This window comes from Leucopleurus acutus (genome assembly GCF_964270905.1).
Source record: "Leucopleurus acutus genome assembly, chromosome: 1".
NCBI lineage: Eukaryota > Metazoa > Chordata > Mammalia > Artiodactyla > Delphinidae > Leucopleurus > Leucopleurus acutus.
In genome coordinates, this window is record NC_139142.1 from 68,188,467 (window position 1) to 68,215,882 (window position 27,416).

Genomic DNA, 27,416 nt, shown 5'->3' on the forward strand with positions numbered 1-27,416 from the left:
TAATCATTTGTTAAATTATGTTTCCCTGCTACATTGATTTATGATATCTATTCTATCATATTTAAAATTCATACATAGAGTAGATTTCTATGTTATCAGCTCTATCCTGTTGATCTCTTTTGTCTTACACAACCACCACTTACTTTTTTTATATAAATTTATTTGTATTTATTTTTGGCTGCGTTGGATCTTCGTTGCTGCGCGTGGGCTTTCTCTAGTTGCGGCCAGCGGGGGCTGCTCTTAGTTGCGGTATGCGGGCTTCTCATTGCCGTGGCTTCTCTTGTTGCAGAGCACAGGCTCTAGGTGTGCAGGCTTCAGTAGTTGTGGTGTGCGGGCTCAGTAGTTGTGGCTCGCAGGCTCTAGAGCACAGGCTCAGTAGTTGCGGCGCACAGGCTTAGTTGCTCTGCGGCACATGGGATCTTCCCGGACCTGGGCTCGAACCTGTGTCCCCTGCATTGGCAGGTGGATTTGTAACCACTGCACCACCAGGGAAGTCCCACCACTTACTTTTTTTTTTTTTAATTTATTTATTTTATTTTTGCTGTGTTGGGTCTTCGTTTCCTTGTGAGGGCTTTCTCTAGTTGTGGCAAGCGGGGCCCACTCTTCATCGCGGTGCATGGGCCTCTCACTATCGCGGCCTCTCTTGTTGCGGAGCACAGGCTCCAGACACTCAGGCTCAGTAGTTGTGGCTCACGGGCCCAGTTGCTCCGCGGCATGTGGGATCCTCCCAGGCCAGGGCTCAAACCCGTGTCCCCTGCATTAGCAGGCAGATTCTCAACCGCTGCGCCACCAGGGAAGCCCCCCACCACTTACTTTTAAATATCATAGTTTTGGGCTTCCCTGGTGGCGCAGCGGTTGAGAGTCCACCTGCCAGTGCAGGGGACACGGGTTCGCGCTCCGGTCCGGGAAGATGCCACATGCCGCAGAGCGTCTGGGCCCGTGAGCCATGGGTGTGCTCCACAACGGGAGAAGCCACAAGAGTGAGAGGCCCACGTACCGCAAAAAAAAAAAAAACATAGTTTTATAGAATATTTTGATATGACTAGGGCTAAATTTCTTCATTAACTCTCCTTTTAAACTCTTCCACTCTTATCAGAGTATCTTCTATTTTTCTTACAGAAGGCCTTTGGCATAATTCCACAAGCCCAACAAGAGTCTGTTAGAATATTGTGGTAGATGTTTTCATAAGATTAAAAATAAATTTATATAACTCACCTGGGCCTATTGAGAACAGATCAGATTAGCTAATCTTTGTTCATCTACCCTAGACTTTCTTTCGTTCTTGAGTATATTTGATATTTCTTCTTCCCTTTATTTATTTATTTAGTTTGAATATAGATACTCCTCTTCTAGAAAAGGTAGAAGCAAAACTACAGTTGAATAGGTTAGCTTTTTCTACTTTGTTAGCATTAAACTCTTTTTTCCATGGTGCAGGCCTATCTCGTCCTCATTCTTGCCACATATGACACACAGCTAAACAGCCTTTTGTTCTTTCCAGCTTTTTAAAAGCTTCAGCTTTCTCCTCCTGTTAGCCTTCTTAAGGTGGTTCTCACTGGCCAGGCCACTATTTGCTGTTTCCCTGACTCTGCTGCTCCTTCTGTAGCTGCATTCTCTTTCTGAGTATAAGCCTAACAGAGTTCCCTGGACAGTTACATCAGTTTCTCTAGGTACTACCCCCTCTTCTCCCTAATTAGGGTAACTTGTTATTGTGCTGTCACTCTGCCTTGTGAGACCTTTTTATTCCTCTTGGAGCCTTTTTTTTTTTTTTTAAACATCTTTATTGGAGTATAATTGCTTTACAATGTTGTGTTAGTTTCTGCTGTATAACAAAGTGAATCAGCTGTACATATACATATATCCCCATATCTCCTCCCTCTTGCATCTCCCTCCCACCCTCCCTATCCCACCCCTCTAGGTGGTCACAAAGCACCAAGCTGATCTCCCTGTGCTATGCGGCTGCTTCCCACCAGCTATCTGTTTTACATTTGGTAGTGTATATGTGTCCATGCCACTCTCTCACTTCGTCCCAGCTTACCCTTCCCACTCCTCGTGTCCTCAAGTCCATTCTCTACATCTGTGTCTTTATTCCTGTCCTGTCCCTAGGTTCTTCAGAGCTTTTTTTTTTTTTTAGATTCCATATATATGTCTTAGCATATGGTATTTGTCTTTCTCTTTCTGACTTACTTCACTCTGTATGACAGACCCTAGGTCCATCCACCTCACTACAAATAACTCAATTTCGTTTCTTTTTAGGTCTGAGTAATATTCCATTGTATATATGTGCCACATCTTCTTTTTAAGAGTCTGGCCATATACTTATAAAATATTTTCCCAGAACTTTCTGAACTGCCTGATCAGCATATCTAAATACATTTTATGTTTCTTCTCTTGGCTGCTGTAATCTTTGGGATGATATATTCACAGCCTCCCAAGTTCCCATCATTGCTCCTCACTAATGTTTTTCTGGTCATATGTGAGTGAAAAATTGAAATTTCTGTCTTTTTTTCTCCAGTTATCTAAAAGATGTTTTTGTAAGTGTCTCAACAAGAATTTGTTTAATGCTCTTGTTTCTGAAGAGCTATGGGACTTTCCCGACTCTAGACATCTCCACGTATAACAAAAATGTGAACCGTGTGATTAATTTGAACAGTGCTTGCGTGAAGGGAGTATCTGGTACAACAGTGGCTTGGAGAGACTGGGATCAATGGAGAAGCAGAAAGAAATGACCAACCTCAGGGTGTAGGTATTAGGTAGTGGAATGGGGGCGAGGCAGGTACACATCTGCAGGCGTAATTTTACAGGCACAGATATCTGGGCCACAATAGTGTGTAAATGATCTATTGTAATTTCTCAGTTACCTGTGTCATGGACAATTTGTTGGAGTCACTCTTGCTAACTGTCCTGACAGTGCACCAACAATCAAGAGCCTACAAAATTATAATTATAAAGAAATTTGTAAGTAGTCTTACAAATTTTCTATAATTAAATAAAATCAGGCTATACAAAATGTTTCCTCTTTCCTTTATCCTATTCTTTGCAAAACACTCTTCATCCTTCAAGATTCTGTTCAGTGATCCCTCCTTGATGAAGCTTTCCCTGATAGACCCAGGCAGTCTTAGTTGCCCTTTCTTTTGTGTTTCCATCCCTGCATCTTGTATTATGATTATTTATGGGTCTCTCATCCTCATTTTGACTTTGAACCCTCAACAACAGATACTATTCCTTGTTATTTTTCTATTTCTAATATATACTATATTACAATACATATATATTACTATATAGTAGGTTCTAGATATATTAGTAAAACATAATATTAATCAACTATATGCTTGAAGGTATTAGGCCTGCTTGACTTACATGAGCTGATTTAAGAAAGACACAAAAATGTCTTAATTTAAATGCTTGCTTTTAGAACTATCACCTCCAAATAGAAATTACGGAGTAGTGTTTGGGACTCAATATAAAAAAATATTTCTAATAATTTGAGATATTTACGAATACAGTAAACTGAGTTGTGAATAGTTATCATTCCACTAATGAAAGCTCTCACGGAACAGAGGATTATTTATGTGTATCTATTATGTGTGTGTATGGATGAATGATAGGATGTTAAAGTGAATATGGTTTCTTATCCACATAATACCTTAAAACTGATGAGTATTTGTATTTATGTGCGGAGAGTGATATTCAGAAGCTATTTTCAATATTCCAGAGGTTAAGAAAAAAACAAATTTATCTACAACAAATCTTAATTTTTAAAAGCTTCATAATGTTTTGCTTTGGGCCAGACTTATCAATTGAATGACACTGGTTATCATGTAGACACAAAACTCGAATTGGGTGTTAGTTATCATTACCTTTGATTTTTGTAAAAATTTTAAAACCAGTTATTGTTACTAACTCCAATTTGTTTGGCGGGAGAAGGATTTCAAAAAATGGAGTATATGCAGAAAGCATGTTAAAAGAATTTTTGACTATGAACTGAATTAATTTCATTTTATACATTATTTCATGGACTTTTTTTCCTCAGTAATTTTTGCATCTCTGAATTAAGGATGCACCTTACAATAGTGGTGTGTTGTATTTAATTGCAGTGTTTCTTAAGTCTTTGCTAGTAATTCATAAAATAAAGATGCAGCTTTATAATCGACAGAATTTTGATGGTCAGAGAATATGATGATTAGATTCAGAGTCGCTGAGAGAATTTGTATGGTTCAGCTGTCAGGCTGTCTGAATCAAGATCCTGTGTTACCTAGGGCAGCTCCTTAATTTTTCTGAGACAGTTTTCTCATCTATAAAGTGGGGACAATAGTATCTACTTCATAGAGTCCTTGTGAAAAATTGAATGAGATGTTACTTGAAATGTGTTAAGCTTTTCTTCTTCTTATACCTGTTCCAACTTGACAATGCCAGAACACTTCTCCCAAATTGCCAAAATTACCAGTAGAAATAAATTACTGAAACTCTTGGAAGATAGGACATTATTTGATTTTATTATGCAAATATTTTTGACCTCCAGGGATTATTTATTTTGCTTTGGAAGCCTGATTTCTTCTGTACTGCTAACCAAACAGTTTATTCCATTTTGTGCAACAATTTATCATGAACCTTAAAAGAAGTACTGATTATCTTAGAGTTTTTGGCTCAATTACCTGTTTTAAATGTTCAGTGACTAAGGAAAGCATGTTATTTTCTCCTCTCCTGCACCGTGGAGTATAACAATAGACTGAACAAAGCAAACCAAAGATACACAGGTACCAGTATAAGGGGCCCATTGTGTTTAGTTTGTAGCCCTGTCATATGGTTTTAATTTAGGTCACCTGATTGATTATGACATACTGACAGATAGCACATTGTTCTCTCTTGGAATCTCTAGACACTTTAGTATTTCTATTCTTATCTGTCCATTTTGCTTCCAAACCTTAAGTGAAATGGAATTACAGCATTCACTTTGTTTTCCTGTGCTAAGTGATTATCTCTGAAGTGCAATTTTGTGATTAGGCAAGATGGCATGCATACACTCAGCTAATGCTGATTTCCCCCAGGGTGCAGAAACAGGTAAATTCATAATGAATGGATGTTGTGCTTTGATTTCAAATGCATGTGAAACCTCACCACACTTGGTAGTTTTATTTTAAAAAATGTATTTAATTATTCTAAAATTAACAGGAGAATATTAAAATTGAACTTTAGAAAATGGCATTTAAACATAAGTCAAGGGTGCTAACTGCTTATGAATGTTAATCCCCTTCAGAAAGTGAAAAAACAAACGTACCTGACATAAACTGGATGGGGGGGGGGGGTCATTGAAAATCTTCTTTTTAATTATTTATATTCTTTCTGATTAATTCAAAAAATATCTGAACACATCTAGGTATTAGTATTGTCAAATTCTAACATTCCTTATTTTGAAAACTACCTTAATTATTCAACTAATTGCTATCATGGTATTGTCACCATTGTTTGGGTGACATTTGGCAGGGGTGGGAGATGGGGGGAGAGGCAGGGGAGAAGTTAGGAGTTAATGGTTGGCACAAAGTATTTTCTTTAATTATTTTCTTTGATGTTTTAAAAACAAATTTGTCCATGACTGGGAGAGACCAATTTTAAAGAAGATTTAGCATTTACAAAATTAGATACACTTTGACCAAATTATAAAAGTAGTTGATTGGAACCCAAACCATACTTTTTTACTGATTTACTTAGAATAAGCATTGACTGTAATATTGTGAAACTTGAAGTGAGAAACATAATAATACAATTTCCCAATCTTATTTCAATTGAAATCCTTTTTGTAAGGAACCTTGACACTAATCAGAACTCCTTGTAGGCAATGCTAGAGCAACTTACTTGGCTGCACTTCTTTGATTAGCTCCTTCTTCCCACACTTTAATCTCTTAGTGTAGTGTCTGGTATATAGTAATAGCTCAATAAATCTTAACCTTATTATTCTCATTATCTTTCCATTGAGTAAAACTAGTACCTTTAATAAGTTGATGGATGATTTCCAATAGTAAAGCATATTAATTTGGAATAAAGTACTTTTATTCAAGGGAAAACTGACCCATTAAAAATTTTAATCTCTTTTTATGGTCCAGATATACGTCTGTGAACTATCAGTAATATCCTTTCTGGTTGAAGTGATTCACTTTCCTGCATGTTCTGTTGTCACTTGCCCTGAGGGATGTGATACCCTCAAAGTTGTCCTCATAATTTTGGACACCTATCTAGCAGAGATGAATTGCCTACAGTTTCAGCGTTCACTCTGTCACACCTTGCATACTTACCAAGGTAAGCACTTCATAAGTATACTCCACAGGTGATTCGTTAGCCCATACCTGCTATCCACGACACCATCAGGAAAACTGCAGATGTTTATTTCCCTTGTGGGAAATTTCCCTTGTGGGTTGTAGTCTTAGTTCTGTTTAGTAACTTAGGCCAAATTTTGTAGCTTCTTTGAACCTTAGAAGTTATTTTATAGTTATTGTGGAGTTTTTTTGTTTGTTTTTGTCTGCCTTTCTGCTGGTCTGGTAGGCTCTGTAAAGATGTCTTACTTATCTTTACATCTCTGTCCCTGGAATGGTGCCACTGACAATATTGAAAAGGTGTTTAACAAATGTGTGTTGAAAAAGTAAGGCAAGAAGACAAACAGGAGGAAGAGAAGGGAAGGCAGAATAGAAGGATGTATTTAAGGCCTAAATTTTCCCCCAAATTCTCTTTGCATAAAACCTTACGAAATCAAGTGCATATAGTTCTATTCTAAGTTAATGGAAGTTTACACTTTAAGGGTTAGGAGAAGTCACCATTGGTCAGACCTTCTCTTTTTATGTATGGGAAACTGAGGCTCGTGATGATTCAGTGAGTTGTCAGTAAGGTAATGGCAAAGCCTCATCCAGCTCTTCTCACTCGTAGGTCAGTACTCCCTGGACTATTACGGACAGCCTTAATATCGGGCTATATATGTAAATAGATCCAGAAAGATATAGCCCTACACACTAGAATTTGGGGAAAAGGGGTGGTCTTTCACTTTCATTTATCTGTACCTTTCTATTCCTTGATTTAAGCAATACCAAAAAACCGTGAACTATTTTTATAACATAATAAAAATATCACGTGGAAAAGTATAATTTTTAAAACATAATGAGTTTCAATACTCTGTACGAATACCATATGGGATAAATAACAATAAGCATAACAAAAAGTACCCTATAGCATGAATATGATTTGCTAAAATATATTTATCAGAGTGGGCTGAGATTCACCAGTGTGTGTATTAAATCCCTCTGTTTGGCATATTGATGAAGAGACTGCTTGTTATTTTTAGGTCAGGATTTAAATGCTTGGTTATATTGCCTAAGAGTTCAAACAACTGTATCTCCCCAAAAGAGGCTGCCCAGATTTCTTCCAGTTGGGCCCCACCCTTCTAATGTACTTCTTCAAGGTCATATTCAAGTACACTGTCTTCTGATCTGTGTAAATTCCATTCATCAAGTGTTTCCTTTCCATTAATATTTCTGAATACCTCTCTGGCTCATTTAGGTAAGAGAAAAAGCAAAGTGTTTTAAAGCAACATCCCGTATTTATAGATTGAATTGAGTTATTCTTTCATTCATTCTTTGTTCTAGCGTTTTGGCTATTTTTGAAGTGGCCTGAGACCTTGATAAGCAGGAAGACAAGAAAGAGGTTCCTTTGCCACCACTTATAAAGCTGTGGTTGAGAAGAATGGAGTGTAATGGCTAAAAGTCAAGCAGTGTTGCATCTTATCTTTCCTGACTTTGCCCAGTTATACCCATACTTGCATGTTAAGTATCTTGCATACTAATTATCTACAGATGAGTGTATTTATTCAACTTATTTTTCAATGTTACTATTTTCACAGCTTCCGCCACCTTTGAAGACTTTCAGATTCGCCCCCACACTCTCTTTGTTCATTCGTACAGAGCTCCAGCTTTCTGTGATCACTGTGGAGAAATGCTATGGGGGCTGGTGCGTCAAGGCCTTAAATGTGAAGGTAAGGTATTCCTTCCCCAGCCAAGTGGAACGCATGCTGGAGTTAGCTACTTATGTTGTGCCCTCTTCTGCAATGCCTTCTTTCCTTCAGATACCTTCCAGGGATCTGGGTACTGCATGGATTCTGTTCGGTTCATTTCCTATCTTCAACATGTTAGCCCTGATCTGGGAAATGAGATTCTCCTATCTTTTCCCCTATATCATGTGGATATGTTTCTCTCCCATAAGGTGTTGTTTATTTTGCTAACAGGCTAAACATATAATTTGCATCTTAAGCCAGAACTTGGAATAGTAGGCATTCAATAAATGTTTGCTGAAAGGAGCTGAGATTCAGAAGGTTAATCAAACCATCCAAGGTCACTCAGCTATTGAGTGGCAGGCTGGAACATGTACCCAGTTTCTACACCAAGATCATAGTTTTATCATCCTCCATGGGCAGAAATCCTTGAAGTGCATAATTCAGGTTTGTAGGATACCATGATATAATCTTAAAAACGGACCAAATCATACCTTGCTCTTTTTTGATGAAGGATGGGGCGGGGAGGGATAGAGCTGTTTGAACTTTGACCAAAAACCCCAAGCTTTTATGATGAAATCCATAAATAAAATAACCATAATTTCTGAATTTCTATCTGTAAGAAGGGAAGTTAAGAGACAGTGATCTGGAAGAAAGTCTGCCTAAAGTGTAGTTTTATGAAAATTTGCCTGGCCTGCTATGTGACACATGGGGAAATTCTGAACAGTAAGACTACGTGATAGAAATATGAACAGTAGAAATATTGAGAGGAAAATGGTGCTTTTTCCTAATTATCTAACATGTAGAAACTAGCATGCGTAGTATTTTACATATTTTCTCAACGATTCTGCAAGGTAGTTATTATCCTCATTTTACAGACAGGAAAACTGAGGTGAAGTAATTTTTCCAAGGCAATGTAGACAAACAAGTTGTGGAGCCATGATTCAAATCAGTGCAAGTCAAAAGTTGTGAAGCGTTATGATTAATTTTCCCTTGCAGTAGAACTTGAGGCAGCTAAAAATAGGTCATCTCACTGGAGTTTTATTGCTAGATCCCTCAAAGCCCAAGTCCCTTATGTTAGAAAACATTTTTTTAAATGATAACCAGGGTAGTTGCTGGGCTCATCCAATAAAATCAGATGTCAAAACCCAGCTTATTGACAAATTGGGAAAATAAATCAGGAGAAGCTCAAAAGAAAATTTAAATTTTCGAACAGCCGCAAGAAAAATGGAAGCAGTACTGTTTCTAAAAATTCATAATTTACAACTTATGCTAAAGTAGCTTTTAATTTATAGTTGAACAAAAGTCATTTTTACTTTCTCCTTTCAGGATGTGGGCTGAATTACCACAAGAGATGTGCATTTAAAATCCCCAACAATTGCAGTGGCGTGAGGCGGAGAAGGCTCTCAAATGTTTCCCTTACTGGGCTCAGCACTGTCCGCACAGCATCTGCCGAGCTTTCCACCAGTGCCCCCGATGAGCCCCTTCTGGTATGGCCTCCTGTTTATCCATTTGCCCGTTTACATGAGAAATCTGTAGGACGATGTGGTAACAGTGGTAATCAATCCAAGACAGCGTCCTGGGAGAGAGGACACAGCCAGGGTGTTAATGACTGTGTTTCTTCAGGGCCTGTGCTGTAGATTGGTCAGTGCTTCAACAAATATCCAACAGCTTCGAGTTTGCTTTTATCTGTGAGCTTAGAGCAATTTTAAAATCTGTGAGGTTTCATCATGGTCATGGAGCCAGTGCAGCACAGACTAATACGTGAATGTGACAAAACATAGTTTGTCAAAATTTGGAAACCAGAGATAAAAGATTTTCTTCTCTGATGATTATTAGAGTATTTCGTGGCATAGTTGACTGTTTATTCCGGGAGAAAATCTGAACTTCGCTCATATGAAAAGATGAAAGTCTTTAATTGTTTGGCATTAAAGGCATACATGCTGATGTCAAAGTGACACTGGTTGACAAATGCCATGGGAAAAATAGCATTTAATACTTTAAATATTTCCATTGGCTCTAAAATATATATCTGTGGATGTGGCTTAAATATTTTTCTTTAAGAAAGTTAAATTTTGATTGTCCAAACATTGAAAGCAAAGTAAAAATTGTGGTAATTATGTGCACTATTTAAAATAAGAACATTATCCTGAAATAAGCTAATTGTGTGAGCTTAAGTTTCCTATTTTTACTCCCTCTGCTAGTGGATATTACAAAAACTTTATAATCTAATAATTACAAAAGTCAATTAAAGAGAAAAATAAAAATTATGAAACATTTAGGTTAGATAAATCCGTGGGGTGGAGAGGGGCAATGCATTTTGAAGCCATCTCTAAAAAGCTGTATTAATTACTCTGTTGTTCAGAAAATATTTCATTGTGATCTTTAAATCACTTAAATTTTGTTGCAACATAAGCCAGACATATAACTCAAATGAATGCTTATTTTGATAAATAGGAAAAGTCCGTACTCTGTTTCTGTGACTTTTGGGTGGGAGTTTGTTGTGTTTTCATGAAGTGAACCTGTTAGGGGAAGTCAGGCACTAAATCCCACCAGTAACTAGAAGAATATATTATATTTTGGTGACTATTCAGAATGTATGTGTGGTTGTATATTACTTTATAAAGTTGTATTCGTTAGAATTAATGATACTCTTACTGAAAGGTGCTTAAGTCAAAATCTATTTACTTTTTCAAATAACTCTCATATTATCTTTCCAACTCTGAGATTTCTTGATTTCGTTTGAATTTTTGTAGGTAGTGATTTTATAAGTTAGCAGTTACTCTTGCTTTTAAGTACCATCTCTGAGAGTCATACTGTTTACAGAATAGACATTTTTAAACAAGTTTAAGAAATAAAATTATAAGTTAATGTGTATTGGTTTCAGTTTCACCAGGAAAAGATTTTTAAAAGTTAGTTAACATCTCATAAGTAATCTAAAGCTGTAAACTAAAGTTATTCATCATTAGAATAGATTAGAATCTAGGTAATTAATGCTAAAGATTCTTCCTTTAAAACTCAGTTTTTCAGAAAGAATTAATAGGAATATATTTAATTGTTTGCCTGGAGAATTCAGACCAGACTTCCAAGATGAGGTGTTACTTAAGCTGATCTTTACTGTGCTTTTTCATTTATCAGCGGTTTGATTTTCTATATTAGGCTAAGTGTTTGATCTCTTCAAAGTCATACAGAGTAATTTTAAAATGATGGCTTTTGTGCAAAGACTTCATAAGTCAATAGAAAGAGTTGCATGTATATAATTTGTTTTAATGTGTTTCTTAATATATGCTTGATGTATTTAAAATTAATTTTGTGTGAAATTTGAATAATAAAATTAAGAAAAAACCTATCTCAGTTTTTAATAATATATACATATATGCACATATGTATGTATACATACACATGTGTGTATATATATATATATGCTTCCAAACATCACATATATATCATTTAGATTTTATAAATATAAATGAAATTATTATATGCATGAATATTTATAAATGTGAATGCATAATTTATATATAAATTTAATTTAGGTTACTAAAGTCTTTAAGCAGGTTTTTGTGTTTTTCAACCAAATTATTTAATTGCTTTAATTGCTTTATTTAATCAAATTACATAATTATTTAATTATTCGAATTACTTGATTACAAGCTATATTGTACATCAGATGTTGAAATTCATTAGCACTTTATTGCTGAACGGAATTTTTTTGTAGTAGAATGCTTAAAAATGTTTTAAAAATACATTTTAAAAATCATATTTTAACTATATCTGCCAAGAATGCTTACAAAAGTTTGATCAAATCATATATTTATGAGGTGAGAAAATATTGGGGCCACAGGATACTTCGAAAAATGTTATTATGAACTTTCATAACCTTATATAAAATGCCCTATGGGTAACCTTTAAATGAAAAATGCCTTTGGTAATAGTGTTGGTGACACATTGGCTCTCAAATGCACGTTTTACATTCATCATAGCACTTTTTGCCCCTGTGGGGTGCCTGTATGTCTCTCTTTGCATGCTCGGAGTGCAGCTAATATGTCTCTTTTCATCCCTGTGCAAAACATAAAAGGCCAGTAACTATAGTTTAAAGGTTATAGTGAATGCCTAGTCAAAGGTAACATTATGGTAATGATAGTAAAACCTTTTAGTCCGTATACAATAAACAATATTTTCCATTTCTGAAAAGGATGATGGTCTATATTAAGATGGCATTGCTAAGTAATGCCATTAGACCACCCATGTTGCAAGTCTGCAATAAGTATAGATTTTCTGCCAAATGTAAGAAAATGATTTTTCTGTTCAACACTTGATTGCCTATTTTGACTGGAAAATCACCATTTCACATATGGATTAAAATACTGGTAATTCTATTAATTTACCCATTTCTGGCAAATAAATTGAGTCTTGGATTTCTATACTGCTGCTAACATAGAAAAAAAAGTATAACAACATAGATCTTATGACAAGCTTTGTCTGTCATCAACTTCGGCACTAAACTGTATCCATTATTCCAATCATGATGCAGTCCTTTTTTGAGAAAATCCAAAATGTAGGCAATTTATGGCATAAGAGCTCTGCAAGGGTGTATATCTTTTTGTACATCATCACCTATGTTAGAAGGAAACAAGAAAAACTCAGTAGTTACTTAAGGAGGACACACTAATATGTTGTTTCATTATGTATAAGTATACTTATTAAGATTATATCAGTTTTATAAACTTTTAGACAATTGTATAGGAGAAGTCAAGATTAAATGATCCTATAATATCTCTGTTTATCATCTAGATCTTTTTAAAAATCATCTCATCTTTTTAAAAAATTTGCAGATGTTCTTGTGGTGTTTGGGAAGAGTTAAAGCCATTTGAAATCATGTTATACAAGGCTTAGTCTTAGGCAAAAAAGTTAATAATCTGTTCCAGAACTTCTGCTCCTAGCTATGAAGAAGCTTGTATCAGACCACTCTCCTGTAAGGGACAATTATAAAAGCTGAATACAGTATAACAGAACATAACAAAACAATATTTAAAGGTACCTGGGAGCAACCAAGGCAACCAGGATTTGAGGGACAAATGTCTCAGAAATAAGGAAATCACAGAGAGGTCAATGTACAGGACAGCCCCCAAACAAAGAAGTAGCTGGCTCAAAATGTCAGTAGTGCTGAGTTTGAGAACCCTTGATGTAGAACAAAGCTGGAGAATTTCCAAACATATCATAAGGCGTAGTGAAGACAATGTGGTATTACACCAGAACAGAAAATAAACCAATGAAACAGAATAGAAGGAGTCCAGAAACTATGCGCATATACAGGCCAACTAAGTTATGACAACAGTACCACTGCTGTGAGAAAAGGATGGTTTTTTTCAACAAATACTTCTGGAACCAATGGGATATCTATATGGAAAATATGAATCTTGACCTTACCTTATACCATATACAAAATAAATCCTAGGTAGATTAGGAGCTTCTAGGGGATAACATACAAGAGTATCTACAGTAACTTGGGTCACGAAAACCTTTTTCAAATAGGACTCAAATCACTGATGACAAAAGAAAAATATTGGTAAATTGGGCATCATTAAAATTAACAAATTATTTTCAGCAAAATATACCATTAAAAGGGTGGAAAAGCAAGTCACAGAATGGGAAAAGATATTTTCAGTGTATATAATATGTATATATATCTTGTAAAAGAGTCATATCCAAATGTATAAAGAACATCTATAAAAGTTGAAAAGACAGACAACCTTATTTAAGATACAGGCAAAGTACTTGAATGGCACTTTACAAAAGAAGACAGCCAATAAACATGAAAATGTATTTTACATCATTATTTATCAGAGTCTAAATTTAAATCTACAATGAGATATCTGTACACCAGAATGTCTAATGTTGGGGGAAAAAAACTGACAGTAACAAGTATTGGTGAAGATATTGAGCAACTAGAACTCACATACACTACTACTAGGAATATAAATTGGTTCACCAACTTTGGAAATCCGGTTGGCAGTTGTCTTCTAAAGCTGAACATATGCATATCATGCGACTCAGCAGTTTTACTCCTAGGTATATATTCACCAGAAAGGTGTATAGACATGCATGGAAAGATATGTACCAGAATTTTTTTTAATTTTTAATTTTTAAAAATACGTACCAGAATTTCTAAAAATTTTTTAGACTTCACTTTTTTAAAGCAGTTTTAGGTTCACAGTAAAACTGAAAGGCAGGCACAGAGATTTCCCATATACCCCTTGCCACCCACACATGCATAACCTCCCCCATTATCACCATCACTCACCAGAGTGGTACTTTTGCTAACACTGGTGAACATACGTTGACATACACATCATAATCACCCAGTCACATCATAACCAACCAAAGTCCATGGTTTGCTTTAGGGTTCACTCATGGTGTTGTACATTCTGTGGATTTGGACAAATGCATAATGACATGTATTCATCATTATGGTATCATGCAGAATATTTTCACTGCTCTAAAAGTCCTCTTAGCTTCATCTATTCTTCCCTCCTCCCCTCCAGCCAACCCCTACCAACTACTGATTTTTTTTACTGTCTCTATAGTTTTGCCTTTTTCAGAATGTCATATAATTGGAATCATACAGTATGTACCCTTTCCAGTTTGGCTTCTTTTACTTAGTAGGACATACTTAAGTTTCCTCCATGTCTTTTCATGGCTTGATGGCTCATTTCATTTTAGAGTGGAATAACATTCCATTGTCGAGATGTCCACAGTTCATTTATCCATTCACCTAACAAAGGACATCTTGGTTGCTTCCACGTTTTGCCAGTTATGAGTAAGGCTGCTGTAAGCATCCATGTATAGGTTTTGGTGTAAACATAAGTTTTCCGCTCTTTTGAGTAAGTATCAAGGAGTGCAATTGCTGGATCATATGATAAGATTATGTTTTGTCAGAACTGCCAAACTGTCTTCCAAAGTGGCTGCACCATTTTGCATTCCCACAGCAATGAATGAGAGTTCCTGTCGTTGCACATCCTTGTCAGCATTTGGTGTTGTTGTTATTTTGGATTTTGTGTTCTGATAGGTGTGTAGTGGTTTCTCATTGTTTTAGTTTGCATTTCCCTGATGACATATGATGTGAAACTTCTTTTCACATGCTTATTTGCCATCTGTATATCTTTTTTGGTAAGACGTTTGTTAAGGTTTTTGGCCCATTTGCAAATTGGATTGTTTGTTTTCTTATTGTGGAATTTTAAGAGTTCTTTGTCTATAGATATATTATTTAATATTTATTTATTTTGGCTGCCCCTGGTCTTAGTTGCAGCATGCGGAATCTTTAGTTGCAGCAGGCGGACTTCTTAGTTGTGGCATGCAAACTCTTAGTTGTGGCATGTGACCTCTTAGTTGTGGCATACATGCAGGATCTAGTTCCCCGACCAGGAATTGATCCCAGGCCCCCTGCATTGTGAGTGTGGAATCTCACCCACTGGACCACCAGGGAAGTTCCAAGAGTTCTTTGTATATTTCGGATAACAATCTTTGTTAGATGTGTCTTTTGCTAATATTTTGCAAATGTTTTCTCCCTGTCTGTGGCTTGTCTTTTAATTCTCTTAACGTTGTCTTCTGCAGAGCAGAAGTTTTTAATTTTAATGAAATCCAGCTTATCATTTATTTCTTTCAAGGATCATGTCTTTGGTTATGTATTTTAAAAAGCACCACCATATCCAGGGTCACCTAGGTTTTCTCCTATGTTATCTTCTAGGATTTTTATAGTGTTGTGTTTTACATTTAGGTCTATGATTCATATAGAGTTAAATTTTTTAATTTAAATTAACTTAATTAACTTTCATTAATTTACTTTTTAATTTAAGTTAATTAAGTTAATTCATTGTAAGTTCTGTGTCTAGATTCATTTGTTTACATGTGAATCACCAGCACCATTTATTGAAGAGACCATCTTTGCTCCACTGTATTGCCTTTGCTCCTTGGTCAAAGGTGAGTTGACTGTATTTATGGGGGCTTATTTGGGGTCTCACTGTTTTACTTCATTGATCTATTTGTCATTCTTATACCACACTGTTTTGATTATTATAGCTTTATAGTAAGTCCTGAAGTTGGGTAGCATCAGTCCTCTAACTTTATTCTTCTTCTTCAGTATCATGTTGGCTATTCTGGGTCTTTTGCCTCTCCATATAAACTATAAAATCACTTTGTTGATATCCATAAAATAATTTGCTCAGATTTTGATTGGGATTGCATTGAATCCATAGGTCAAGTTGGGAAGAACTGACAAATTGATAACATTGAGTCTTCCTATCTGTGAACATGGTATATCTCTCTCCATTATTTTGCTCTTTTATGTCACTTATCAGAGTTTTGTAGTTTTCCTCATATAGATCTTATTCATATTTTGTTAGATTTATACCTAAGTATTTCACCTTGGTGGGGTGCCAGTGTGAACGGTATTGTTACAAGCATGTTTTAACATTTTTATTCATTGTAGCTAAAAGCTAGAAACAAATAAATAGTGGTAGAGTCATACAATGGAATAGTATACAGCAATACAGCAATAGAATTGAGGAACTGTTGATTCATTCAGCAACATAAATGAATCTCACAAAATAATATTTAGGGAAAAAAAACAGACACAAAAGATTATATGCCTGTGAATCCAGTGTATGAAGTTCTAATCCAGAAAAACTGATTTATGGTGAGAGACATCAGAATAATGGCTCCTCGTAGGTGCCCACTTAGAGAGGGAGCAAGAGAGAGCCTTTCTGGATGCTGGAAATATTCTATATCTTGATCTGGGTAGAGGTTACATGCTTATATGCGCATGTAAAACCTCATCAATATGTACACCTAGAATTTTCTGCACTTTATTCCATATAAATTATACCTCAATAAAAAGATTTTATTTATTTATTTTTTTAATATGTGGTCTTAATTAATTATTTATTTATTTATTTTTGACTGTGTTGGGTCTTCGTTTCTGTGCGAGGGCTTACTCTAGTCGCGGCAAGTGGGGGCCACTCTTCTTCGTGGTGCGGCGGGCCTCTCACTATCGCGGCCTCTCTTGTTGCGGAGCACAGGCTCCAGACGCGCAGGCTCAGTAGTTGTGGCTCACGGGCCTAGTTGCTCTGCGGCATGTGGGATCTTCCCAGACCAGGGCTCGAACCTGTGTCCCCTGCATTGGCAGGCAGATTCTCAACCACTGCGCCACCAGGGAAGCCCAATAAAAAGGTTTTAAAATGACAATAGCAAGTTATAAAGTCATTAGGTTTCTTCATCCCAAGTCATGTGGTAAAAGAATGAAATATTATATCAGAAAAGTTAATAATTTAATTCTGAGATTCCTATCAGTCAATGTAAAGAAAATGGGGTTATAGAAATTACATTATTCAGTAACAGGAAACATAAATTCTTTGGGTGCTAAATGAAAGTAATATGCCACATCACCCTAATATATGTAGTATCATTTACATAATAAACATTTTCCACAGTAGTCTTCACCACAGATACACGACTGTGATTCATATGATCTTCTTTCAAGGGAAAAACAAAAGTAAAAACAAAGCTCTAGTAAAATATTACAACCAACTACCAAAGGAATAGGTGGCTCTCTTTTTCTTGGCGACCTATGGACATTTCTGGTGATTCTAATTTGATAGCAAGGGAGAAATACAGAGGTGTGTGTTCCCCAAAATTTTTTCTTTAAAATAATGGTGCTATAAAATATTACGCAAAAAATCCTTCTCCTAGTCAAATAAGATTGGGAAGTACTCCTCAGTCCATCCAGGTACTGGACATCACAATATTCATCAAGCATAGTTATGGCTCTCGGAAGTCTTGCAATAATGAAATCAGTGTTCCTAAACTGACTCAACTATGGAATCCCTTTCTCTCAGGAAACCTAGGAATACCTAGTGGGAAAATAACATGCACTTTTAGAAATGGTAACTTAGAGGAATAAGTCAATTAATGCATGTTGCATAGACCATCTTCAAATATCGTGCAGTAAACCAGCACTAAGCTGGAATTGAATTCTGCTGATAGCCCAGAATAAAGACATTCAGGGCTACAAACTGGAGGAAAACCCTGAGCTTTGGATATTAGGTATGTTGATGACAAGGATAATATCTTATTTTGGAAATTGAGGAAATTTGATTTCTTCTCGCAAAGGGAAAGCTTTGCCTCCTCTGTATGAAAATGTTCTATAAAAGTACATTCAAACAGGGTTATAATTTCTCCTCCAAAGTCATGTTTGGGTCTGGCCAAATGAGCAATTGTTGCTCCTGAATTCTGCTCATGCTTCCTGTTAATCCAGAAGTCTAACTGGTATCACTGGGTAACAGTTAATTTTAGCAGAACCTCAATCTAAATGTACATCCCTTTCCAAAGTCTCTGACAAAATGGGTTAGCTGTAGATTGTAAATTAGGATGCAGGGACTGAGAGAACAAATAATAGGATTTTTCTCAAAGTGCAATGTTTATTCAACACTGGAAATATCATGGATTTCAAAACACCATCATACATTTTTGTTAAGAAAAAGAGTCAACTGTGTTTTAGTTTTGATTTAATTTCTAGTTATCAGATAGAGCTACCCCACAAAGCTTGAGGGAACAGAGATGAAAAAGAACATATTCAGCATAAATTACCAGATGCATGTCTACTTAACCAAAATGTTTCTTAGATTTTTCATTGATACTCCTCCTCTTAAAAAAATTTATCATAACCTTTCTACTTTTGAATTATATTTCAACCTTAAATGAAATCAGACAGAAAGCAATGATATGCAGCGAAGACTCTAAAATGAGCAAAGAATACACTGTAGACGTATTTCTATCATTAAAACTCTAACCCACTATTGGACTTTTCAGGTTTGTAAAGCACTGACTGATACTGATTATTCATCAACTTATTCTTGCCTGCAAGCAGATAACTATGTCACATTTGATTTCTTTGATGACCTTTTTCTTTCTTTTTCCATTGAGAGTATGAATTATTGTGAAGAAAATCTGATCTTTCACTTAAAGGTCAAAATGCTTCTTTCTGACTCTCATTTATTTTCAAGAAGGTGAATGAACCGTCTTTCATCACTGACACTGTGACAAGTAGATATTTTCTTTACCTCTACCAACTCAAAACTTTAAACTGTGTTTTTTGCAATCTTAGTGTCTGTAGTTCCATTGAAATGTTAAAAAGTAGTTTCTAACCCAGATGTTTCTGTGCCACAAAGACTGATTAGTATCACATTTTGCTTTTCCTTGAAAATATATCTATTATTTGCTAATAATATTATTGAGTAACATGCATTGCTTTCCTCCAATAACACGGTTCTCTTGTCTTCTGTCTCCCCTTTTCTGCACCTTTGTCTGCTTTTTGCTCTTACGACTTCATGTTTCAGTCTCCTGTGAGTCCTGGCTTTGAGGTAGGTACTAACTCTGCCTAGGAATGTGCTTCACCATCTTTTGCAAACCAACATTATAATATTAAATAAAAACATCAGACAGTCATCTGTATTGACTCTATGAGAATACTCAGGTCAGAATTTAGCTCAGAATCCCACCTGTTGAACTGCAGAAAGCCCATGGGTGGTGGTGGTGGTGGTTGTCTTTTCCTGGTGTTATTGTTTAAGTTTTCACAGTCTTCAAGAAGACAAAGAGCAGTGCAGGCATTAGACCAATAGTTGGTTTATTAGATAAAATTTTGCCCTCAGATTACTTGATTCCATAACATTGGTGTCTTTTCTATGGAGCTGGGCAGGCCAGTTGAGAATAGAACAGAACACAGTCAGCACTCACTTTACCTGGTAGCATATTAACTGAAATGTGTGCATGCTGGAACTGTGTCCTGGTGCTAGGTACCATAGAACCGTGCCAAGTGAGGTCACCATCCTGATATCCAGCAGTTTTGGTTGGCACCATAAGGCACAAAACAAGGACTGCCTGAAGAGGACTTATAACTTTTCAAGAAAGGAGCTTTGAATCCGTAATGTATTATCACAGTCTATTTAATTATTTTTTAAAAGGATGGTACTAGTGTATGTATTAAGGTCTCAATCCAAGAAGAAATTATATATGGAAAACCACACATTTCCTTCATAAAGGTTTTAAGTAAGACCCCCTCCAAAATTGGCCTTTTGTCTATCTTAAGCAATTAATAACCTAAACATGGAAAAGTCAAGCATTAAAGCAGGATATACAACAGTGCTCTTCTTGTGATAACTTGTTTTGACCAGTTGACTTGTTAATGTTTCGTTTTTCTTATTTCTGTACCTCTGGTGAGTTGAGAGTTGACGTATTGTTATTTTCTTTCATGAGACTGTAAATTTCAAATACCATTATTAGTATCCATTCTAAGATGGTATTGTTAAGGTAACTCTAAGATAGGAAGCAAATCAAAATACAACCAGAACATGTTCTGGGTTAAAGAAAGTTAACAAGTCAAGATATCTTTTTTTTTTTTTTTTTTTTTTTTTTTTTTTTTGCGGTACACGGGCCTCTCACTTGTTGTGGCCTCTCCCGTTGCGGAGCACAGTTTACGGACACGCAGGCTCAGCGGCCATAGCTCACGGCCTAGCCGCTCCGCGGCATGTGGGATCTTCCCGGACCGGGGCACGAACCCGTGTCCCCTGCATCAGCAGGCGGACTCTCAACCACTGCGCCCCTGGGGAAGCCCCAAGTCAAGATATCTTGATTCATAAGATGTAAAATGAAGAGATCTGCTTCAATAATAGTGAATTCCCATGATTGAAAAATTATCCTAGTTCAAAATGTGCCGTACTTAGAAAAGTCTGGGGTGAATGCTAGGTCAGTATAATTTTTGATATTCTTGTAAATTTAAATTTTGTAATTTACAGTGCCGTTCAGACATAATTTTAGATGTGGACTAGTATCTTTCCCTTCAAATTATCCTTTGGGAATAAAGCCAAAAAAGGGCGGGAAGCGTTTTCCACTTCCCTCTCCGGCACTGAAATCGGAGCAGATGGTGTAAAAGAGGACTGAAGGGTAGTTTGCTTTTCTGTGGAAGTTGTACAACTTAAAGGCAGCCAGGCCTTCACGGGATAGCTCCTGAGGGAAACAAGATGCATTTTCTGCATAAGCTATTGTTCTTGAAGTTGTTTATAGCTGGTTTGTTGAAAAGGTAACAAACTTTTCTTCTTTTCTTTATAATGTCCTGGAAGATAATTATTCATAAAATTTGACCAGTATTTCAGAGAAATATTCTAGTGACAGTTTGTGAGTTGCAGAACTGTTTGAGAAACCTGGTCATGGCTCCATGTTCAGCATGTCCTAGTCAGAGTTCATATTTTCAGGTTTGTAACTCAAGGATGCAAAAGTATACAAGTGTAGATCAATCCTGTGCCCTCATGGACTTGCAGGAAAGGACACTATGGAAACAAAGAAATGTGTTTTTGTAAAAGCTTTCTGGTATTACATTGCAATGATATATATTAATTTACTTAATGTCCTCTATTGATTAGATTGGTTCCTTTTTTTTTTAAACAATGTGGAAATAGGCATCCTTGCCTGTATTTTTTGCACACTTGTAAACATATTTGTAGGTTTCTCAGTAAGTATTTATCGAATGAATCCAGTAGGTTATATCCTTAGAAGCCAAGTAGACTAAAGAATATACACATTTTTTTTTTGCCAACTAGTTCTTTAAAAGGATGTAAAAGTTTAAATTTATGACTTCACTGACTGCAGTGTATGAGAGTTTCCATTTCCTCATAGCCTTCCCAACAATCGATTTTATCAGTATTTTAAAAGGTTTTTTTTTCCACAAATTTGATAGATAGGTAAAATAATTTCTATTCCTAAATATGATTTCTTTACTGGAGAAGAGAAACAACTTTTCATATATTTATTGGACATCTGTATTTCACCTATGGTGAATTGCCTGTCTCTTTCTCTTTTGAGTTGCTTTGAATATATATATATATATTTTTTAAACTTAAAAAAAATTTTAACATCTTTATTGGAGTATAATTGCTTTACAATGTTGTGTTAGTTTCTGCTGTATAACAAAGTGAATCAGCTATATGTATACATATGTCCCCATATCTCCTCCCTCTTGCATCTCCCTCCCACCCTCCCTATCCCACCCCTCTAGGTGGTCACAAAGCACTGAGCTGATCTCCCTGTGCTATGCGGCTGCTTCCCACTAGCTATCTATTTTACATTTAGTAGTATATATAAGTCCATGCCACCCTCTCACTTCTTCCCAGCTTACCCTTCCCCTCCCCGTGTCCTCAAGTCCATTCTCTACATCTGCATCTTTATTCCTGTCCTGCCCCTAGGTTCTTGAGAACCTTTTTTTTTAGATTCACATATATGTGTTAGCATACGGTATTTGTTTTTCTCTTTCTGACTTACTCCACTCTGTATGACAGACTCTAGGTCCATCCACCTCACTACAAATAACTCAATTTTGTTTCTTTTTATGGCTGAGTAATATTCCACTGCATATATGTACCACATCTTCTTTATACATTCATCTGTCGATGGACACTTAGGTTGCTTCCATGTCCTGGCTATTGTAAATAGTGCTACAGTGAACACTGTGGTACATGACTCTTTTTTTGAGTTATGGTTTTCTCAGGGTGTATGCCCAGTAGTGGGATTGCTGGGTCGTATGGTAGTTCTATTTGTAGTTTTTTAAGGAACCTCCATACTGTTCTCCATAGTGGCTGTATCAATTTACATTCCCACCAGCAGTGCAAGAGGGTTTGCTTTTCTCCACACCCTCTCCAGCATTTATTGTTTATAGACTTTTTGATGATGGCCATTCTGACTGGTGTGAGGTGATACCTCATTGTAGTTTTCATTTGCATTTCTCTAATGGTTAGTGATGTTGAGCATCCTTTCATATGTTTGTTGGCAATCTGTATATCTTCTTTGGAGAAATGTCTATTTAGGTCTTCTGCCCATTTTTGGATTGGGTTGTTTGTTTCTTTGATATTGAGGTGCATGAGCTGCTTGTATATTTTGGAGATTAATCCTTTGTCAGTTGCTTCATTTGCAAATATTTTCTCCCATTCTGAGGGTTGTCTTTTGGTCTTGTTTATGGTTTCCTTTGCTGTGCAAAAGCTTTTAAGTTTCATTAGGTCCCATTTGTTTATTTTTGTTTTTATTTCCCTTTCTCTAGGAGGTGGGTCAAAAAGGATCTTGCTGTGATTGATGTCATAGAGTGTTCTGCCTGTGTCTTCTTCTAAGAGTTTTATAGTGTCTGGCCTTACATTTAGGTCTTTAATTGAATATATATTGTGATAGTAATCCTCTATCTGTTAATCTGTGATGGAAGTATATTTTCAGTTTTACATGTGTTTTTCATGGCTTTTTCCCATACTGATATTTTAATACAGAGAAAACATTTTCACTCATTATCTTACTCTACATGGAATACTATTGAAAATAAATCAATGTAGGCAGATTAAACATAATATTCTTTTCAAATGATTCAAGAGAATAGTCTTTTCTTGATGTAAATGAGCTGAAGTCAAGGTAGAAAATGAAACAGAATTAAAGACACTGGTGTCCTTTGCAACGACAGGATACAATGATGACACAATATTTTTTTAAGTTAAGTAGGCCTTATGGAGTTTTTTTAAAATTTAAGAACTTTACTGAAGTTATTTTAAATATTTTTAAATGTCTTTAAGGAAGCATTTACTATTACAGCTTTGAAGTTAAGAGGCTCTAGAGAGAATTTTTTTTCTTTTCTTTTTGGTGAAATTAAATGCTTCTAGACTAGTCTTCTTGGTAATTCTTAACAGTCAGACTGCCTTACAGTAAGATATTATTAGGAAATACATTGTTCATTCCAAAAGCTTTCTCTATGTTTGACTGTTTACCCTTCACATCCTTTAGTTTTTACAAAATTTGGACGATATTCAGTTTACCTTTTTATGTGAGGGTGCGTATTTTCTAAATAATACTTTTCCATAAACCACTATTATTTTTATAGAGTTTCCTGAGTCACATTTAATTCAGACAAGTATTGTAGTAAAAGGAACTCTTGTCTGCATACTCTCCTAGAAAACCTCCCCCCAAAATGACTCATTCAGTTGCTGTTTCTGTTCATTAATAAATAAGTAAAGACAAGAGAATACCACTATTGCATTACCTATCTGTAATTGGGTATGATCCTGATACACTTTATAATAGTTAAGGCAGATTCTTTTCAAATGAGCAAATACTGGGGAAAAAGGTTATTTCTAATGAAACTATGGTGAAATTTCTGGCCCAATAAATATTTACCAGGATATTTTCCAAAGTAGCAAAAGTCTATCTAGAGGTAGACACTTTCATTGTTATGCTTGTGTTCTGGAGTTCCAGGAATCCTGGTGATTCATCTGAATTAAGAAGTCGTTTTTCCATTTAAATATGAACCATGACATCCAGTACGTTAGCCAGATATTGCAAAATTTCTTTTGATGATTGTACAGACTAGTTCTCTAAATTCAAACCTGGGCAGTGTATACTTCCAGTGAGGAAAAGACATCCAAGAATTATTTAACTGGCACTTTTCCACCTCCTGAGAGGCAGAAGAGTATGTGCAGTGGTGCGTTTGTCGGGAAGGAGCCCATCAGTAAAATTAAGAGTGTGAGGCCTTCGTTGATGTGCTATTAATCAGCTGTTGCCTGATTTCATTCAATTTGTCTGGCTTGTCATCTGTACATTATTATTTCATGTTCTGAACATAGACTTCCAGGTGTGTAATTCTAAGTACGAACACAGCTGGAGAGTTCTTCATGAATTCCACTGGGGAAGAGGACATCAAGTACCACTTGTCCACAGTTACAAACATACAGGTCTTTGGAACAAATGGATCTTTAGTGAAGTCTCTGAAGGGCCTGCACTCACATCGGGAAGGTACCTTGGCCTCCGTAACACTTTCACTGGCATGACTTAAGACACAAAACATTGCTTTCTGCTTTAAGATGCAAAGTAACCCCCCCCCCCCACGCACCCAGTTACCAGTAACAGGCATTTGCTTAGCAGCTATCTGTGTCCATCTAATGTCATGCCAGGCCTGTCAAATTTAAGTCTCTGCTCCTTAAATTCCTCACCAATCATGACTACTAAGCTCCAAGGCAGTAATCGCTGGGAAAATCTCTTTCTAGATTATTTCATTCAGCTTTCCCGTTAGCTCGTAAACCGAGGCCAGGCGCCCGTCAATTCAGTCAAGGTTAAATACCATGAGAATATGTGTCCCTAAAATCACTTTTGAATTTTCCACATGATCTGCTTACCTTCCAGTTCACTTTCTATATGACAGTCGAAGCCCTCAACTTGTTGACATGCAGAGTTATCTTCTTCCTCAGCGGAAATGCTTTTTTATTTTATGAATGTATAGTGTGTGGAGTTAAGGTTGCATTGCCTTCAAGTATAAGGAGAGGCAGTACTTGTATTATGTCTCCCCTTTCCTCCAGGAACCCAGAGATTTGGAAGATGTCAGTAACTGACATTTTGAAAGAACAGTGCATTGTAATTTGTAACAAGTTCTCCAAGGGTCTAGTGCTTTCCCTGGAAAAGGTGGATTGCTTAAGAAAATAGTAAGGTTCCTTTATCCTTCATTTCTGTTTACTTAAGAAGAGTGAGGCAGTATAAAAGTTAATGTAACTTCTAAGACTGCTTCAGCACTCAGCAAATCCAGATCACCGTGTATTTTTAATAAGAGATTATATATGTTGTTACTATGAAATCTTTCACAAATTGCTGCAAACATTAACAATGGATTCTCCACTGTAAAACAGCATCCATCACCACTAAGCAGGGGGCACACTTTTTTTTATTTCTGCTCTGTGGCAGTCCTTTTCACTGTTATGAAAAGGTGTTGATTAGATTTTATTTATGCTACATATTTAGGGTATCCAACTGAGGAACCAAACTCATTTATCTGGAACACTTGGCAGGTAGTTCAAGGCCTGTAGAATCAGAATTGTAACAGAATAGCACTGAACAATTTAAAACTCGCCAAACACCGTACCTCTACTCAGCGAACTACAGGGCATGGCAACATGCCATGTTCGCATGTTCGTATGTGAACCTCAATTCCCAGGGGTCTTCAAACTTGTCTGTTGCCCAAGAACTGCTCTGTGCTGGGAAATCCTGGACTCCCCATGTCTGAGGTGAAATATTCATCTCAGTGTTGTTGACAGAAGTCGATTGTTTCTTTTTTGCTTTGTAAAATAGCCTCAGACTAAGCATTCACAGCCATGTTTTACTAGCAGTGACAATGGGTGGCATTCGATAATCATTTCCAAGTGGGATAAACAGGTTTCAGAGCATATAAAAGAAATCTCTAGGCAGTCTGAAGATTAGGAGGACTGAGTTGTCCTAAACATAATTTTAACTGCTAATAATAGTCAACATAGTCATTGCATGGCAAGACTCACTTCAGGATCCACACCCAATGCCTCTTCTTCAGGAAACTCCTTTTCTGAATGACCCCTTTATCTCCATCATGGAAGTGGTTTATCTTTTCTTCGAACCTTCATACATATGGGCACTTATTCTGTGTGAGGCAGTATTCCAGAAGTTGGTGATACAGTGATGAACAAAATTGTCAAGTTCCCCTTCTCATGGAACTTATATTCTACTGAAGGGAGACAGTAAAAACCTAATAAACAAAGAGGTAAATAAGATAGTTGTGCTCTGCAGTAATGGCTCTGGAGGGGACATGATGATGTGCCAGAGAGTACCACAGAGCGGAGGGGATGTGGGCAGGAAGTGAGGTGATCTGGAGGTGTCCTGGAGAAGGTGATATATGACCTGGAATCTGAAGAATGAGACAGAACCATCTATGCCTATAGAAGGGAAGAGCACATGTTGTTGATAGTAACAGTTATATTGTGTCCAGAATTCTATTGAATAGTAAACTCATTGGGCACAGAGACTGTTATTTACTGGTCCTTGTATGTCCTGTAGCATCTGACTTGAGCCTTTAGGTAGGATTTGTCCCAGTAAGCACTTGTTAAATTGCATAGATCCATCTGGATGGCAGTAGGAGCAAACTGTTACAAGGTGCTATTCTGCACAGTTCTTTGATAATCAAAAAATGCTAGATCTTAAAACTTCTAGAATAAAAGATTAATGTTTGGTTGGCTGTGTTTCACATAGCTGTGCTGGTATCTTTTAAGCATAACAGCACCTGAACATGAAAGTTGGCAGGCAACTGAGTGATACTTATACAATAGAGGCTGTGTATTACGCTAATCATTATGTTCTAGAAAACATGCATGACTCAGATGCTATCCTCTGGGCACAGACAAGTCGCTTGAAAGTCTCTTCTGTAGGTCAAGGTTAAGGGGTTCACAATATTTTCACTTTGCATTTTGGCAAGTAGAACATACTATTACTTGATTTTTCTTGTTTCCTGTGAACTGTTCCTTCA

The 27,416-nt window shown here is 36.4% G+C and overlaps 1 protein-coding gene across 2 annotated transcripts in view; it reads left to right on the plus strand.

Moving 5' to 3' along the window:
• Positions 1–27,416, plus strand: part of PRKD1 (protein kinase D1) — a gene marked incomplete at both ends in the record, with an annotated part of 334,107 nt that overhangs the window by 243,378 nt on the left and 63,313 nt on the right. The window contains 3 exons of one of the 2 annotated variants that reach the window (XM_082853994.1): positions 7,880–8,011; positions 9,356–9,516; positions 19,420–19,443. In XM_082853994.1, coding sequence (XP_082710120.1) covers positions 7,880–8,011; positions 9,356–9,516; positions 19,420–19,443 — 317 coding nt within the window. The remainder of the gene's footprint in view (positions 1–7,879; positions 8,012–9,355; positions 9,517–19,419; positions 19,444–27,416) is intronic. The other variant, XM_082853995.1, reaches the window with a different exon arrangement.